This window comes from Trachurus japonicus, chromosome 4 (assembly GCF_045865225.1).
Source record: "Trachurus japonicus isolate A0001 chromosome 4, Traja_1.0".
Taxonomy (NCBI): Eukaryota; Metazoa; Chordata; class Actinopteri; order Carangiformes; family Carangidae; genus Trachurus; species Trachurus japonicus.
The window spans coordinates 5,331,729-5,350,404 of NC_140910.1; the positions used below are offsets into that span (position 1 = coordinate 5,331,729).

Genomic DNA, 18,676 nt, shown 5'->3' on the forward strand with positions numbered 1-18,676 from the left:
TTAGCTTTTTAGCAAACATGGATTGCATCTACCAACTAATGGTAAATATTGCACTACTTATGTGCCAACTAATTGGGATATACCAAGCTATCGCCAGAGGACAACAGTGTAAAAAACACCTAGCGTTAGCTAATTGCTACACAACACTGGAGGCTACCTGTGGTTTGGGAATGGCAGCGCTTCAAACTGTTCTGGGAGATCTTGGTTGAAGACACTTCACAGGAAGCATGTCTGCATCTTTCTTTTTTTTTAAGTATATTTGTTGGGCTTTTTGCCTTTAATTGATAGCGTAGTGAAGAGAGACAGGAAATGGGGAGGCAGAGAGAGAGGGGGAATGGCACGCAGCATAGGATCACCCGAATCGTGATTCCATATGGGACCGGCTGCAGCGAGGTCTTTAGCCTCTGCATATGGGGCACCTGCATCTTTCTTTTTCACTCCCGTCATGTCTTTGGAAACCTGGAAATACACAGCGGAATTGACGTAATTCACATTTATCTGGCAAAAAACTGTTTCCATCAGCATTTATCACATAAGCCTTTTATCGATCAAGAAAAAATATATGATGACATCGACAGTAGGCTACAAACTTTTTGTCAATTCATGACATTTAATTTAATTGTACTGTTTCCATGAGGCCTTTTAAATTTTAAATAACTTAATGTGCATGAAAACATGTGGATGGGAACATAGCTTGCGTCAACCTTCTTCAGCAGCTACTCTGCTGTCAGTCACTGCTCTATACTGTACTGACTGACTGACAGATATAGAGGGTGTATGACTCACACTGTGAGTGACAGGGTGAGGACTGGGTCTGGATGCAGATCCCATTTGGACTCAGGTCCAAACCACTTCAACTTGTCTCAGACTTGATTTAACCGATCCTGAATGAGCCTCAGATGAAATCACTGCTGATGTCAGGAGATAGAACAAAACTTAAGTCAGGATAGATTTCACTCTCTGTCTCGCTACCATCAGATGGGGAGTGTCTTCCAAGCTGCTGATGCAGAACTACGTAAAAAGGAAAAGACAAAAAGACCAGCGACAGCACGTCTACACACTACAACGGCAGCTCAAGTAAATGAGGTAAATTGGCCTTCTCTGCCCGTCTGTTGATACACAGAATGAAGTCAGCACTTCTGTGGAGCAGGTAAGACGTTGGTAATGACTGCTGAGATTTAAATGAGCGGAGACTCAGGGGTTCATAAAGCTCTGCCCGAGAAACTTAGACCTCCAGGCATTCATGCACTGTGTTTCCAAGGAAGTTGGTTTGGTTTCAGGTTAACTGACCTTCTTTAACCTGATTAAGAACGGTGCTTTGGTTTGAAACAGCAGCTCTGAATTGGATTACTAAAGTAGACCGGTGGTGAAGAATAAAACCTGTGACTTCAGGCTCTGATTGTTGTTTTGCTGAAAATTGGTCAAGTTTACATCCGAGCTCTTCTCCACGGACGGATGGTGATGTTGTTCATTCATCAACATTTATGGTGTTTGATGGTGTCCGATGTGTCCAGCAGCGTTACTGTGTCCTCAGCTGGTAGTCTGAAACAAAACACAAAGCACAGTGATGGTCAAAGGTCTAAAGGCTGGTGATGGACAAGTACAGGCCCACAGACAGAAGTCAAAACAAGAATGTGTTTGGCAGAATATGACATGTAGTGTTGAGTTTTAATAGTGTAGTGTTAAGGTCTAATCAATGAAAGTCATTGAATTTGATTCTAATTGATAAAAAATGTGTTTCTTATGTTTTTTTGACACCAGGATGAACCCATTCATCACTAGGAGGAGAGCTGACCTGATCTGTACTGGTACTGTACATCACTCGAGTCACACGACTTGGACTCCACTTGGACTTGAGTCACTGTTTTGACGACTTCAGACTTGACTTGTGAAAATCGGCGACTTGACTCAACTTTGTGCAAGCCCCCGATGTGACTTTGACGTCTGTAAATTTGGTCGAATGGTCAGCACGCATGACTCTTACCCGGGAGACTGGGGTTCAAACCCTGCCCCTCCTTTGTCCTGCCACACACCCTTAACCAATCAGACAGCTGGGGCAGTGTCGTGCTGTGTCTTGTGAAGAGTGTATTGCAAATAAGTTGAAAATAAAACAGAGGTGGGAAGATGATTCCTGAGGTCATAGCTTACATATTTACACACATACACAGACAGATGGATAGATGGTGAGGATGTGATCTTAATATATCTCTGGCATGCGGCTAGTTATCAAGCAGTTGAGGACATCTATACTGCCCTGCACCTGAGTGTAGGTGTGTACATTATGTGACCCATAATTAATTGAACATTAATCTGCTTCACCTACGTAGTCATAGCTCACATGCCAGACACACCTACTCTCAGGTACAGGGCAGCATGTCCTCAACTCACCTCACTAATGAGCCTCAGTTAAGTTGTATGTAACATAAGCATAGTGTTGATAGAGACAGGGAGGGCTAGATTTGTGTTTTCTGAGCAGAGAGGAGTTTTGAGGCGTTCTATTCAGGGCTTTTATGCAATAACTAGGGTTTTTTCCCCCCTTTATCCTACCCTCGTTATTGCGTATAAAAGTTCCCTTTTCATTTTTGTTAAATTTAGTTTATAGAGGGAACAGGAAAATATTAAGAAACGCTGGACAGATTTGTTTATAAAAGCATCATTATTAGCTCGATGACAGTGACTTGAACCCACCTCTCCAATCTACATTAACCTTTTTTGTTGAACAGGACACAGTCTGTTTAAATGGCTGCATTGTGCAGCAGACCCTTGGTAGTTGTGTGTGTGGATCCACATGGCTCCACTTAAGTTTAGTCATCTTCTAGCCTATCTCAAAAAATGATCAACACGTGGTCTTTTGTTTTCATATGCCACACTTTGTTGATGATTTGTTAGTTTATTTGAGTGCAGTTAGAATTTTCATTTGTCTTTGTTTGAATTAAAACTCACCCCCTGCATGGGTCTGGCAAACTCTCCCAAGTTCAAAGAGGAAGTGGCACCATTCAAGATGGCCTCTTACAGTGGCAGGACAGGAAGTGGAGGAGGCAAACCTGGAGATGCCAGAGGGGAGGCTGCCTTTTCTTTGAGATTTAAATATTTTGAATTAATTTAGAACTCTAAGTTTGCTTTGTGGTTTGACAGTTATTTGAAATCTTATTATTAAATTGTAATATTGATTGAAATGTTTGTTTTTGTCCTGCTTTTATCTCTGTTGGCTAGCCTCTGCATAAGTTAACATGGCCCTTAAGAAAAATAAGTTTGTTAAATTGAATTGAATTTGTAAATAAATGAACATTTCTTTAGATGTTCACACCCTGTGTTCTTGAGCCTTACTGCTTGGTCCCTGACAGTAGTGGATGGGTTCTACTGGAATGTGCCTCCCTGTTTATATGTGAAGTTAGAATCCATTATCTCAACTACAGCTTTTTTACAGTACACTGGCAACATGACCTTAATCAAAAGGTTTATATAGTGAAGTAGCCCACAATGTCCACCTGCACTGTACAATTTCTTGTTAATTTAAAACTTCAGCCAATGCCAATGACAATTCTTAAAAGCATGTAGACATGGTGAAGAGGTTCAGTCACTGTTCAGACTAAACATCACAAAGAGGAAGAAATGTGATTTAAGTGACTTTGACCGTGGAATGATTGTTGGTGCCAAACAGGTGGTTTGAGTCTCTCACAAACTGCTGACTTCCTGGTATTTTCATAAGCAGCCGCCTCTCGAGGACACGTACTCAACAGACCAACTCTGGTCTGGACCTGGACCCGAACACAGTTTCTCTGCTGCCTGACCTGGACTGATTTTGAGAGACATATCCACCATCACGTCATCTCATCTCACCTGTCATCATTCACTCACCCACAGTTAGTGAGGTTTTTGATGTAGGAGCTCCAGTTTTAAAGTAAAAATGGCATGTACAGACCCTGCCAGTACAAGAAGAGAGAGAAAGTGCATGTTTAAAGATGAGTGAATGTGGGCTCATGGAAAATGCTGCTACAGCACCACACATGTCCATTGTGAACTTGTGTGCCCAGTGTGAACAACACTAGTTACTACAGAGATGATGAGCTGTGGAGGTTATTATATCAAACCTTAAGCTGTTTCATTCGACAATAACTGACTCTGCAACAAGCCATTAAGATGTGGAGGTGTTTGAGTAATGTGATGGAGGTCTTGATGAAATAAAAGAGTAATTAGATCAACAGAGATGAACAGTGGCAGAAGAACAGTTTGTTTTTCCACTGATACTGATGGAGCTCCATCTCTAGCAGAGGGACAGGAGGACACTCTCACCTCTGTGGTCTACCTGGGGCATGGCTGAGAGCGGTGATGGCTTAGTTGTGACATCACAATGTTACAGAAATCCTGAAGCCTGGTTTTAAAGGGATAGTTCAAGATTTTGGCAAATTGGCCCATTGCCATAATCCATAATAGTTTTAGGAGTAGGTTCGTTACCTTTAATTGTCAGCACAAGCTATTTTTAGAACGGCGGAGCAGAGCAGTGAGCTGCTCAGAGCTACGCTACGGAGGCTAAAATTTCTTGGTTTCCCTCATCAAACTCATCAAATACACAATCCAACAACTCCAAAACACTCTTGTGGACAAGTTGCGACCTGCACATTCACCACGCTATGAGATAATAACAAAACGTTACGAGATAGAGTTGTTTTTTGAGGTAAATTCATGCAAAACCGCTGATGCGCGTTCCCGTCAGGGAAAGTTTTTCGGCAAGCAGTCACTGCATTTGCCTCGAAAACAACTCTGTCTCATAACGTTGCGTTAGTATCTCATAGTGTGGTGAATGTGCAGGTCACAACTTGTCCACCAGAGTGTTTTGGAGTTGTTGGATTGTGTATTTGATGAGGTTTTTTGGGGGAAACCAAGAAATTCCATGAGCCTCCGTAACGTAGCTCTGAGCAGCTCACAGCTCTGCTCCGCCGTTCTAAAAGTAGCTTGCACCGACAAATAAAGGTAATTGACCTACTGCTGTGATTACAGGGATTATGGCAATGGTCAATTTGCCAAAATCTTGAACTATCCCTTTAATGCTCTGTTTTTTCATTTTTAAAGACCTGAAAATGTCATTCTCTTCACGTGAGAGCATGTTTGAGAATGACAATAAATAAACCTTGACATTTCATCAGTCCGACAACTCTTGATGCAGTTCTCAGAGCAGTTTATCTTTGATATGTTCAAACACAGATATTTTCTGCAGCTCTCTTTTTCCGATGTCAGGTTTTAATGAACGCATCAAAACCTGAATCAGGTTTTGATTGCTTTAGAGGTTTTTTCACAGGTGATTTAGTGTTAGGAGAAATGCATTAACAGTTCTGAGAACGGCTAAGAGTCGTGAGAATCACACATGAACCTCTAACTTTATACCATAAGGACCTTTAAAGCTGTTCCTTGTTTGACTGTACTGAGCAGGGAGACCACCGCTAATAACCAGATTATTCTTATTTCTGTCTCCACAGTCAGGAGGGAACACATTTTAATGATTATGTGAGTGAGACCAAGATATTTAACAGTTAACTATGATCCGTCACAACCCACAAAATCCTGCAAATTCCTGCATGTTCCACTTCAGTTCCCTTAATTGTGTTCATATTTCACTTGCACCTCAGTTTATGTCACTGTGGAAACAATGGGGAGGTGCCGGCTAAAAATGTCATGTTGCCAATGAGATGTATGTAGGTATGTTGTACGTACCAACAAGATAAAAGTGCATAAATGGAAGCTGGTTTCAGTCAAGAATGTGCCAGTGTTTGCTTCTTTGGTAGCTATTGCAACAGCAAATTTCTGTATATTCCTCATATTTCAAGGGAAATTTTCAAATGTGGGTTCAAGCACAAGTCCTCTGTGGACATCACTCTTTGAACAAAATACATGCAACTGAAAAACCCAAGAAGACTATTTTCATAATTGCTCTTTTTTTGCAAAAAAAAAAAAAAAAAGCCCCAAATTTGAAGTTCACACAGATTTTGTATGTGGGAAAATATGTGTATCTTAAGTAGAAATGGCAGCCATACTTGTTGACAGCATTTTAAAATTTTAAGTGGGTGACGGGATTTTTCAAACTGCCACATGTTCGTATCTATAACCTCATGTACCTACTGTACCTCATCTAATAAATGACTATATCCAACTATATCCAACAACAAAAACAATGTAATCTGAAGTGACAGTTTCTGATGATGGTGACACAAAGGAGGCATGACATTGGGAATATTACTGGACTCTCCTTTAAAAAGCTGCCAGTACAATAAAAACTATGGACTGGGATCTGAATCTATTGATGTATTGAAGTGGCTTCACACAGCGCATTCTGTACTTTGACAGCAGCCTGTGGGTTTCTCCTGTCTGCAGCTGAGTTAGCCTGATGCTATGCTTGGCTCTGCAACTGGCAAATATAAATATTTAAAATTGACAATAAGAGCACAACAGGAAACACATGCATTCACAGGCATGTGTGTGCACAGACACACGCACATGCATGTGTGCATGGTATGTACAGTGTACCAACACAGAGCAGGGTTGAGTTTAGTGGCTTCTTGCCCTGAGCAACATCTGACTGCCTGCTTATCTTTGGAGGAATCTCTGAATTTAGATTAAGGTCTGGCTCCACATCCACACTTCCTTGCTTCCTTGTGCGTGCTCACACACACACACACACAAACGCGCACACATACGCATACACACACACAGGTGTACATACAGGCTGGAGATCAGTTTGCCGTGTTCATGGAAACAGTTCCAAAGCTGCACTCAGCCGCCTAAAGAACACAAACTATGATTTCTGTAATGATAACAATAACACACGCAGTCACACTAACACACATGGGTTTTGTTATGGAAACCCAGCTCTGTGTGCTTAAGGTTAGGCAGGGGAGTGGTGAAACTCGCTGCTCTGTGAGCCCAGCGTATCTGGATTTCATTTGCCTTAAATCAGATCTGCTTTAAGAGCAATTAGAGCCAGAGCCCGTGGCAGCTCCGTGTTTCTCGCCGTTGCTAGTGGTAACCAGGGGCACTCTGGAAACAATAGAACAGCTTTATAGTAAAATGTGCTGGCATATCTCTAATTCAGCTAACATGCAAAAGTGAGTTTACAGAAATTACCTGCCAAATTCTGTTAACTGTGGGTTGTTTCATGCCAGATGCCATATGTTGTTGCGCACACACACACATACTGCTTCTATACTTATGGGGGCCTTCCACTGACTAAAGAACATTCAGTCACGTGCACTAACTTTTACATTTTCTTTACTTAATCCCGCTTCTTGAGCCTGATCCTGACCTGCTGCCTCCCAAAACTATGTCTTCTCCCTCTGTTTTTGATTAGGTAATGTTAATATTAGTAATCAACATCAAAATCAGTTTCATAAAACATGCTGTATTCATCATTAGAAAGTTGAGTATCTCCCTGTTGTTTTAGGTTCTGTTCGGTTTGTTACTCTTGTCCAGATGAAGCATTCCTCCAGTAACAGTTGACTGAATTTAACACTGTAAGTTATAGTGTTAAATTACAGTGTGTGTGCACTCATGATTCACGCACATCATATATAGGCTCAGCTCCTGCAGTGACCTGGGCCCTTTGCACAGCATCATCCCTTCTCTCCCTCCTCAATTTAAAGGGATAGTTCAACATTTTGGCAAATTGGCCCATTGCCATAATCACTATAGTCATAGCAGTAGGTTTGTTACCTTCAATTGTCGGTGCAAGCTATTTTTAGAACAGCGGAGCAGAGCTGCGAGCCGCTCAAAGCTACGCTACGGAGGCTAATGGAATTTCTTGGTTTCCCTCATCTACAGTAACTAATCAAATTCATGCATTTGCCTCAAAAACAACTCAGTCTCGTAACGTTCTGTTATTATCTCATAGCGTGGTGAATGTGCAGGTCACAACTTGTCCACCAGAGCATTTTGGAGTAGTTGGATTGTGTATTTGATGAGTTTGATGAGGGAAACCAAGAAATCCCATTAGCCTCCGTAGCGTAGCTCTGAGCGGCTCGCAGCTCTGCTCCACTGTTCTAAAAATAGCTTGCACCGACAATTGAAGGTAACAAACCTACTGCTATGACAGGGATTATGGTGGACCAATTTGACAAAATGTTGAACTAACCCTTTAACTGTCCATCTCTCTAATTCCTCGTTTCTCATCTTCTACTGAATTGGTCATAAAGGCGAAGTGAAGCTCTTGGCAAAACTAGTGAGTCAACAACTGCTAATGTCAAATTCACATCTATATTTTAAACTCCAACTCTTATCTCAATGAGTCAGATGCAGATTTAAATTTCATGTAATCTCATCATGTTTGCGACATTGACTTTTACTGAAATTTGAATGATTTTTTAAATGTATTTGCCCTCAGTACTTTGAACATCTGCTTAAACAGGTTAAACCAAGCTGTGGCAAATCTGGATTATTGCTCAAAAGCTCCAGTTTAGGTCTGAATGTCATAAGTCGGTCAACTCTTTGGTACGTGTCTTTCCCAGAGGCCCCTAGAGGAAAATGGCGTGACATATACAAACCACTGCTTTAAGCTGCTTGATGTACCTGCTGTGTGTGTGCTGAGCCACACTGGTCTAGCGGCAGCCTAGAGTCTGTTAGTGTATTTCTAATTGCAGCGTAGCGGTGAGCCAAGCCAGACAATAAATGGAGAGCAGCTCGCCCCCTCCCCCCTGAGCGTGGCTTTAAGTGCCTGTCCTGTGACCATCAAACACTGCCACTGGTTTCCTACAAGGCTTTGGAGCGAGAGAACATGAAAGGGAGGAGAGGACGACAGCTGAGGTCCCCACTTCTCCTCTGGATGTGGTAATAGATGGGTAGGGCTGGAGGCTGCTGGTAATTGGTAGCTTGGTGTTTAAAGAGGGGTCCTTCAACTGAAAAACCTCACGGGAGGTCTTTAATTTAGGCAACTAAATACGCCCCTCTCCCCCTCGCTGCAAGTCAGGAGGTTTTGTATTTTTCTTGTGTGTGTTCTGCACACACACACACATACACATATGCAGTGCATGTGCAAGTGTAGTTCCACATTCTTCATATTTCTGCCCTTTGTTGACTTTGTGTTCTGGCTTGACTATTGTCTCAAAGCCACACACACCGAGGCACTTTCTCCTGTGCGCAGACACAGACACACAACTCTGTGCTCTGTGAGGTGCAGAAAGCACTGACGGTTCAGGGGTGAAACCACGGGTTTATTAGGCTGGCGTCACCATGGCGTCACACACACACACACACACACACATCTCCCACGTGCCATCGGCAGCAGCAGCATGGCCAATCACGCAGACTGACCACACCAGGATCAGAGGCGTCTACATGAATGTGACGGTGCTGCTCCAGCAGCTAGAGGACGTCTGCAGGGTAAAATCCTAGTTGAAACAGTGCAGTAGTGGTTCCCTCAGTACTTTACTAGAGGGAAACAGCTCTCCACGATAATGTTAAAATGATGTGAACTGAAATCAGACTTTAAAGCCCCAGTATGTAACTTATTTGGCTTTTTATTAGCAAAAATCAAATATTGCTTTCATAAATACGTATTTCACTGAAGTCGAATCACACCCGCATACAAATGAAAGCTTTCTCGTACCTTAGAATGAGTTGTTACAAGTCGTTACAAATACATTAGTGGGCGACGCCGAACCTTGGCTGCCATGTTGCATCGTCATTTTTTACGTTGAGTGGCAGCGTGACCGTAGGTAACCACGGAAACTCAGCGGAGCTGTCGGCTCGGCCTGTTAAAACTGTCACCACTGTATAGTGTGAGGAAGGACGGAGGCACTGATGTTGCATTCAGGTGCAGTCAGGCAGACGGCCGTCGGCAAACCAACCAGATGTCATTTTACTCCACGAGAGAAAGCCGGTAAAACGTGGGTCAGGTAAACAATACCACATCACCATGACAACATATTGTCACGCCTGTATTGTTTTGCCTCGTGCTGGCGGACCACTTGTTTACATAGACGCTTGTTTATCCTGTTACATGCAGCGTCTGTTGTCTGTCTGTGGTCTGCCTGATTTCACATGAATGCAACTTTAAGAATACGTTCCGATATGCAACTGCACCGCTAGATGGGGGTAATTCCTACACATTATACCTTTAATATGATGAAACTTTTGCATGACACTATTTGAAATTCAGAGCAGCTGAACCGTTCTCTCACTTCATGCTAAAAACTATATCCTCATTCCTTCTTTGTTGTCTGTGTAACATGCTCTGTGACAGCCGTGTTCTACTGAAGATCAAGAGGAGCTGGCAGGACACGAGTCATTATAATAGGTAGCTTTGTGGTTTCAATATGAATGGATGGCATTTCCACTATGTCATTACTTGACCTTTGAGCTGGAGGTTGTCCTGAGTTGCTAACAGGGGAAAGCACATTAAAAAATGGTATCTATGGTAGAAACTGCAGATGGTGAAGTGATCTCTCCCATACAAATAAAAAAAGAGAATTGAACTTAAAAAGTCCTCTGAAAGCGTGTTACTGTATTCAGACTCTCTATTGGTACAGTTTCAGAGGTGTGGTGAATTAGAAAGGCAGGGAAGGACCAGTCTACAGTTTCTATTTTAACAAGTGTTGTATTTCATCTTCTTAGACACTGCAGTATCATACATCTGAAAATATCTGGTCTGAAAACACATACCCAAACATTAATTGTTTTGCAGAATGTCAGGAAGGAATGGCTTTGTCCTGTCATTACTGAACAAAAAACTCCTTGTACCTGATAATATTTGAAGGTCAAGTTTGGCTTTTTCTCTTTTTTTTTCTTTCCACCTCTGTTGCTTCAACATCTCTGTCTGTCTCAAGTCCCTGCAGACCCTGAGACCTTTTCCCCTTCCTGTGTTATACTTTTCTACAAAGGTTTTTCTCCTGCACTCTTCCTACAGATTGTATCAGTGTCTGGACATGCAGCATCACTCATTAACTGTTTCAGCATGTGGAGGATCCAGGACCTGACCCAACAAGGTGAGCTCTTCAGGGATGTAAAACATGGGACGAAGCTGCCACTTCCAATGACGGCTGAACTCTTCATTCCAGCTTTAGACATATCAAATTGTCTCTGTTTTTTTCTGGGGCATGTTAAACTGAATAACTCTGTGGGACGGCCCTGGACATATGACCTTGTGTGGTTTGGCCTGCTCCTTCTATTCCCTCTGTTTTGTTTCAGGTATTTCCTGATTGGATGACTGACTCCACCTGAGTGGAGACTATTTAAGCTGGGAGATTCCAAGATGGCTGTGCTCACGCCGAGCCCTTCTGGAAGACAGATATTCAACTTGATTGTGTTTGGTTATACTATGTATTAAGTTTTCACCTCTTGTTCAGGTTTTAGTTGACAAGTTAGTTTATTTTCCTGCACCCAACATCTGCACTACACTCCTGACTGAGAGAGTAGTTTTAGATGTTTTAAATAAAGTGTGGTTTCTTGCAGTGTGGACACATTCACAGATCTGGCTCTGATACTTTTTGAATTAACTTTGAGCTCTGAAGGAGAAAACGTTTGATAGTCAGTTAGTCTCTCATATACTTTACTATACTTCATATACGTAACTGTGTTTTCATTTGCTGCTTTTTTTTAAGTTGTTGGTTTGCACTGATTTTGCTTTACACACTGTGTCCCTGACATGTTGATGCTGAAGCCTGGTTGAGGTAAGAGATGAGAATGTTGTTTGTGTCTGTTTATTATTCTAGCTTAATGAATTGGTTTACAGTTAATGAACTATCCTTTTGCAAAACACCACTAACAACTTGAAATTAAATATATACAATTCCCACAATATTATGCCTCTTCTGTCTCCTATGTAATTTTCACACTTGGCAAATTCATCCCTAGGGCTGGATTGGACCCTCTGGTGGGCTGGTTTTGGCCCACGGGCCGCACGTTTGGCAGCCCTTGATTAGACTGTGGAACTGAATTGCTCTTTTTGGGATTAATAAAAGTTTCTGAAACTGGAGCTGAAACTGAAACCATCACTCCAGAGCTTAATTGGGAAAACTGTCAAACCTGCACAGCTGGATCGATGTGACATCAACGTTGTGAATTCAAAGAGCAAACCCGCCAAGTCCAGATCACCGAACAACAAAGACTGAACTATGGTTTCTGCTTCATGTGATATTCAATGATCACTCAAAGATACAGAATTTCTTACTGTTTTGATGTTTCCCTTTATAGTCATAGTGTGAGAAACGTTTGTCTCTCTCGCTGAGTGTCTATATTAAAGGGAAGGATAGTTCAACATTTTGGCAAATTGGCCCATTGCCATAATCCCTATAGTTGTAGGAGTAGGTTTGTTACCTTTAATTGTCAGTACAAGCTATTTTTAGAACGGCGGAGCAGAGCCGTGAGTTGCTCAGAGCTACACTACGGAGACTAATGGAATTTCTTGGCCTTCCTAATCAAACTCATCAAATACACAATCCAACAACTCCAAAACGCTCTGGTGGACAAGTTGTGACCTGAACATTCACCACGCTATGAGATAATAATGGAACATTACGAGACAGAGACTTCTTGCTGAAAAACTGCCCATGACGAGAATGGGCATCAGCGGTTTGGCATGAATTTACCCCAAAAACAACTCCATCTTTTAACATTCTGTTATTATCTCATAGCGTGGTGAATGTGCAGGTCACAACTTGTCCACCAGAGCGTTTTGGAGTTGTTGGATTGTGTATTTGATGAGTTTCATGAGGGAAACCAAGAAATCCCATTAGCCTTCGTAGCGTAGCTCTGAGCAGCTCTTGGCTCTGCTTCGCCATTCTAAAAATAGATTGCACTGAAAATGAAAGGTAACGAACCTACTGCTAAGACTATAGGTATCGTGGCAATGGGCCAATTTGCCAAAATGTTGAACTATCCCTTTAAAAACCATATCCTGTAATTCCTCAATGGTTCAATGCTTTGATGAGCTGAATTATAATGGCCAAGGTGCACAGAAAATATCCTGTAAGTATTGACTTTAAATGTTGCAGATTGTTAGCCAGGCTAGCGCCGCCTACTGGTTCCGGCAAATTTCATTTGCCTCAACAATGTAGTCAGGACACTAGCAATGCGTTTCGGTTTGCTCCGTCCGCCAGAGCGGACGGACCAATCAGCGAACAGACGGGTAAGTGAAGGCGATGACGTTGAACTCAAGCGCTCAAGATTAACCTATGAGCTTAACCGGTGTATAGCACACGTGACCACCAAGCAGCAGCGATTAGTTGAAGCAAATGTAAGCAACCGCCTCCCGGAAGCAAACAAATCCCTATGGCTCAGGTTCAGACACTTTTTGAAATGTAATGAAATAAGCGGCTGATGCATCAGGCTAGCAGATTGTAAGATTGCCCATATAATTTGAGCTTTAAAAAAAAGACACTGAAGCAGAATGGATAAAATGTGTGTGTGTGTGTGTGTGTGTGTGTGCTTGCAACCTTACCTCCATTCTGAGTAATGTATCTGACCCAGGGCAGGGCCTGGTAGCCGCTCTTCTCGATGATCTTCAGGTAGCGTACCTGCAGAGGCAGACACACAGAGCAGGATCAGGCCTCATGTTTCCGCTCTGAGCCTCAGAGACACATGAAGCTCTGGAGGCTCAGCTCGAGTTGTCAGTGGTCCATCTTAGCACGTTGTAATTGCTTAAAGATGGCTGAGGAATGCTGTGTTTTATGAAGTGATTACGTGTTGTGATATAAAAGTTACACCACACTGTGCAGGTGTTGGACAGATGTGGTGGAACGGAGAGTGGTGTTGGAGACAGAGGATTTTCAACTATCTTCACAGTGTAATCAAGTACAGTGTTACATTCACAGTACTCTGTTACTTATTTTTCCTGATGAACAAACATGTCAGCCGAGAAGGAGAGGAGCAAACATGGAAATGTGAGCTGTGTTTTCTTGCTCATAATTCAGTTAATGAATCCTCTGTACAATTAAAATGTATACTGTAAGGTGAGACGTCTGTCAGAAGAAATGTCTGTAGCTGATGAACAGAGACATTATTTCACATGTAGTCAGTCTGTTTGCAGTGAAGAGTCACTCAGGATCCTGAGCAGGATAAGGAATCACTGTTACTGCAGAAGAGAGCTGGGTTTGACTCCTATTTGAAACCATTTAAAGGGGAACTATGCAAGATTCGCACCTAAATTAAACAGCTTCGTTGTGTATGTAATGTTTAAATGGACAACATTTCGGCAAATTTGCCCACTGCCATAATCCCTATAGTTTTAGGAGTATGTTCATTACCTTTTATTGTTGGTGCAAGCTATTTTCAGAACGGCGGAGCAGAGCTGCGAGCTGCTCATAGCTACGTTATGGAGGCTAATGGAATTTCTTGGTTTCCATCAACAAACTCATCAAATACACAATCCAACAACTCCAAAACGCTCTTGTGGACAAGTTGTGACCTGCACATTCACCTGCTGAGACTGCTTGCCGAAAAACTGACCATGATGGGAATGCACATCAGCACTTCTGCATGAATTTACCTTGAAAACAACTCTGTCTAATAATGTTTCGTTATTATCTCATAGCGTGGTGAATGTGCAGGTCACAACTTGTCCACCAGAGCGTTTTGGAATTGTTGGATTGTGTATTTGATGAGTTTGATGAGGGAAACCAAGAAATTCCATTAGCGTCCATAGCGTAGCTCTGAGCAGCTTGCAGCTCTGCTCCGCCGTTCTAAAAACAGCTTGCACTGACAAATAAAGGTAATGAACCTACTCCTAAAACTATAGGGATTATGGCAATGGGCCAATTTGCCAAAATGTTGAACTATCCCTTTAAATAACTTGTTACAAGGAGAACGGAGGCTCTATGCCTTCCACCTTGCGTCTCCTGGCCGAAAACCAATTATACCAATTATACACTTACTTTTAATTCAAACAACATCCATTTTTTAGGCTGCAACCCCCTTTTTTTTACTTTATAATACGTTTGTTGTTTTTCTCATCAGAGAAGCATCATACATACATCAATGCACATCCACTTCAACACCACAGACAGTACAGATAAAGCCTTTTGCTTGTATGATTACATTATAGTTATTACCAAAGTCCTTCTAGGCAATAGAACGTCTCTGTTATTACTTTCCTGACGCTCCACTCCATCCTGTTGTTGTGTGAACAGCAGTTATTTAGTAATTGAAGTCAGAAAATTATCAGTGGAAACATGGATTCATGAATACGGATCATATCCACCAAAATATTTCATCTAAGACAGAAAAATCTACTCATATTCCATTCCCAACACTCTGTCTGACCATCTCTCTACAGTGAGAGGACCATGTCACTGGATCTCAGCTGTTGATTTGCGAGTAGTGGTCTATGGAATCTATGAAGATAAGGTCAAGTTGTAATAAATCTGAATTACACCTGTTATTGTTTGGAACTTAGTTTAAATTTAAATGTGTGTCATGCAACCGAACAACGGCAACAGAAACTGCTATACTTTCCCACATAGGACTAATTATTGAAGAAGCCAACAAAATGAATAGGGCTCCAGCAGGAAGAGGCATATCTTCAGAGGGCACAACATCGCCTGACTGCACAATGAAGCAGAACTGATTTTTTATACACCAAACTGCACCAAACCACAAACGGTTGAAGTAAACAGCCCTGAGCTCGTCTGTGATTATTCAAAGCTCAGTATGATCCCAGTCTTCTGTGCCAGATGCAAATGTCATGAAAACACCAACAAGGACGAAAGCGGAGAACATGAATAAAGTGGTGACAGAGAGGGAATGGGAGACAATGGAGGGGCAACACAGAGCCAAATACAGAGAATAGAGTTAGGATTTACACACAATAGAAACATCACCACTCACACCGAAGACACAGATACGAGCAACATGTTCACAGAGGAGCCTGACGCTGGGGAAGAAAAGGAAGAGGAAGTGCCTCTTAAATCTTTGCCAGAGATTAAAAGCTGGAATGAGTTGGTCAGGAAGTCAGTGCAGAAGAGATGTGACAGTGAATAAATGTCCTCCCACAGCACAACTCCAATCACACAAAGTCACATAACTGATATTTTTATCTGTCCCATATGGAGGCGGATGATTTTCGGCTCTGGGAAATCAGGTTCCAGCGGGGGGAAACATCCGTCTGCACAGTCCATGTAGCAGAGAACACGTCTCTGCTGTGAGAGCGCACGCGCTCACTCAGCTGGAGCTCACTACAACCACATGTGATATTTTTAAATATCACATTGGACTTGATGCACATGATAAAAGCCAGAGTGTGTGTACATTTTTCATAGAAAGGGCCTCCAGCATTCACAGTGGCAAATTTCAGTGGCATTGGCACTGCTCTCATGAGCTGATCCACCTGTGGGGCCTCGTCAGGCTGCAGCACATCAGTCTCATCATCCGGTGCCTTTCAGACAGACACGGTTCTGGTTCTGGTCCTGGTTCTGTTCTTTCTGTTGAACCAGCCAGTGTTCACACCAGTTTAAGTGGAATCAAAGTGGTGTACATGACTCTGCATTACTCAGGACTCAGGAGGGAGTAAAGTTTTTGTAAATCTTTGCTTGTTTGCTGTCTCAGTAATCCTGTTGTTAGAGTGAACCCAGCCTCGGCTGTCTCTTGTCAGAGTTCAAAGATAAGAATTACTTTACTTTGTTAAAGGGATACTTCACTCAAAATCGATAATTCTACTCACCATCATGCCAAGGACGGGTTTGGAGAACTTTTGGAGTTATCAAAACACTATTGGAGTTCCAGGGGAGGTCCGGCTGGCAACAGATATTCATCTAATGGCAGTGGATAGAGCTAACTTGGAATCGTCCAAAACACATACTATGAAACATCCAAATACCTCCATACTGCTCGTCCGTACTGACCCAAGTGTCCTGAAGCCGCCACATGAAAAAGTTATTCAGAAAAAAATAATTTGATCTCTGTTTTTAGCCATGCTGTAGCAGTAGCTACAAAAAAAATCATTTTACCAATGAGCTCACTATATAATCCTATATTTGGAATTCCCTATATAGCGAGTAGGTAAGGTAGCAGTGAATGAATGAGTGATTCCGGACACAGCCAGTAAACTAGAATCAGCTCCTCATGGTTGTCTGCCTCCTCCACTCAGTCTAGTTTCAGCTCACATCGCTGTTTAAAGAGTCATATCAAATTTGCAGAGTCGTGATGTGTGATGTCACGCTGACCATAACCTTTGACCTTTGACCTTTGAGCTGCAATCTGTCATCACTTCATCATTGAGTCCTACAATGTTTGTGACCAGTGTTGGGCACGTTACTTTAAAAAAGGAATTAGTTATAGTGACTAGTTACTTTCCCCCCAAATAAACTGAGTTAGTAACTGAATTGCTACATTGTAAAACTAATTACCAGGAAAAGTCACTATTGTGCTACTTTTTTAAATAAAATGCTCAAATATTTCAAATTACCAACTCACTCAGTATTCCTCCACACAGGCAGGAGGAAATACAACTCACTCAGTATCTCGGCTTTTTTCCGACAAGTTGATAGACTGAAAAAAAAGTGTATATAACTGTACACCTGAACTGGTGCATTATTTTGTGACGGGACTTCTTGAGTAACGGCGCATTTCATTAACGGTAACTGCGTTATAACGGGGGAAACAGTAACTTTTTTGATTACTCATTACTGTAAAAAAGTAGCACCACTGATAACGATGATAACCCATCACTGTTTGTGACACATTTTAAGAAGTTCCATTGTGTTGTTGGGATGCTGTCCTGTCTGAGGGGACAGAGTTGAGATTCTCTCTGAACACACATTACATTGAAGGTTGTACAGGTTAGTTAAACTGGCTAACTTTACTTCTCAAGAGGTAGAAAGAGTCACTGCAGCGGAGGAACAGTCACATCTGCTGAGCCCCAGGAGGAGACGGGGACAGGAACAGAAGGAACAAGCTCTGTTAAAATAGTAAAGTCAAAGAGTGTAAGTGTGTGTCTGTCTGTGTGTGTGCGCAATTTGTGTGATTTTACTGCCTTTGATATATACTGATGTTCACCACTATATAATTAAGACATCAACCCCCCCATCACCACACACATACAGTTGAAGACCCCAGCTAGCTTACACACTTGTTGTGCTCCCTTTAATAACAGAATGCAGGAGTGCTCCCCTCACATGTGTCATCTTCTGTGTGTGTGTGTGTGTGTGTGTGTGTGTGTGGTACCAGCAGGGACCTTGGGGGTCTTGCCCCAGGCCACATAATAGCTCCTCATCACCAGTGATCTCTCAGTAATAGCAGGCCTTCCAGCAGCTAATGGCAGCATCTCTCTAATGATGTCTCCACTGATCCAAGTCCACGTGGTTATTTTTAGAGAGCTGTGGCTTGTGCAGCACCCGCCTCTGCTCTTGTCTCTGTCTTTTACAAGGTGCCATTAGTTGAGGTCGAAGCCTGTGAGGTGAGTGCGGCCGGGTTAGAAGTGGATCTGGGTTCACGAGGATGAAAATGCCCGGGTTAATTGAAGGCAGCGTCTGTAGCTTGGGGTTCGTGGTTCAGCTCTCAACAACTGACTCTGCGGAGTTTATTATTACACTTGTACTAAACCAACAGTAAAGACAATGGCTGCCTTGTTATCCAGGCTCCTCAACCAAACCCAGCGGGCCAAGCTCATAAACAGCTCCACCACAGAGCTTCAATTAAGTGACGAGTTCCGGTTTGTTAAGACCGGGTTCTTCTTTTAGTCTGGTCAAATACTTTTCTGTGA

The 18,676-nt window shown here is 42.4% G+C and overlaps 1 protein-coding gene across 1 annotated transcript in view; it reads right to left on the reverse strand.

Annotated features, from left to right (window-relative positions):
- Window positions 1-1,079: 1,079 nt before the first annotated feature.
- Window positions 1,080-18,676, reverse strand: part of LOC146988326 (AP-1 complex subunit mu-1) — a 34,695-nt gene continuing 17,098 nt past the window's right edge. The window contains exons 11-12 of the mRNA XM_085773512.1: window positions 13,421-13,496; window positions 1,080-1,542 (exon numbers count right to left, since the gene is read on the reverse strand). Of these exons, the coding sequence (XP_085629638.1) occupies window positions 1,520-1,542; window positions 13,421-13,496 (99 nt within the window). The 3' untranslated portion in view covers window positions 1,080-1,519. The remainder of the gene's footprint in view (window positions 1,543-13,420; window positions 13,497-18,676) is intronic.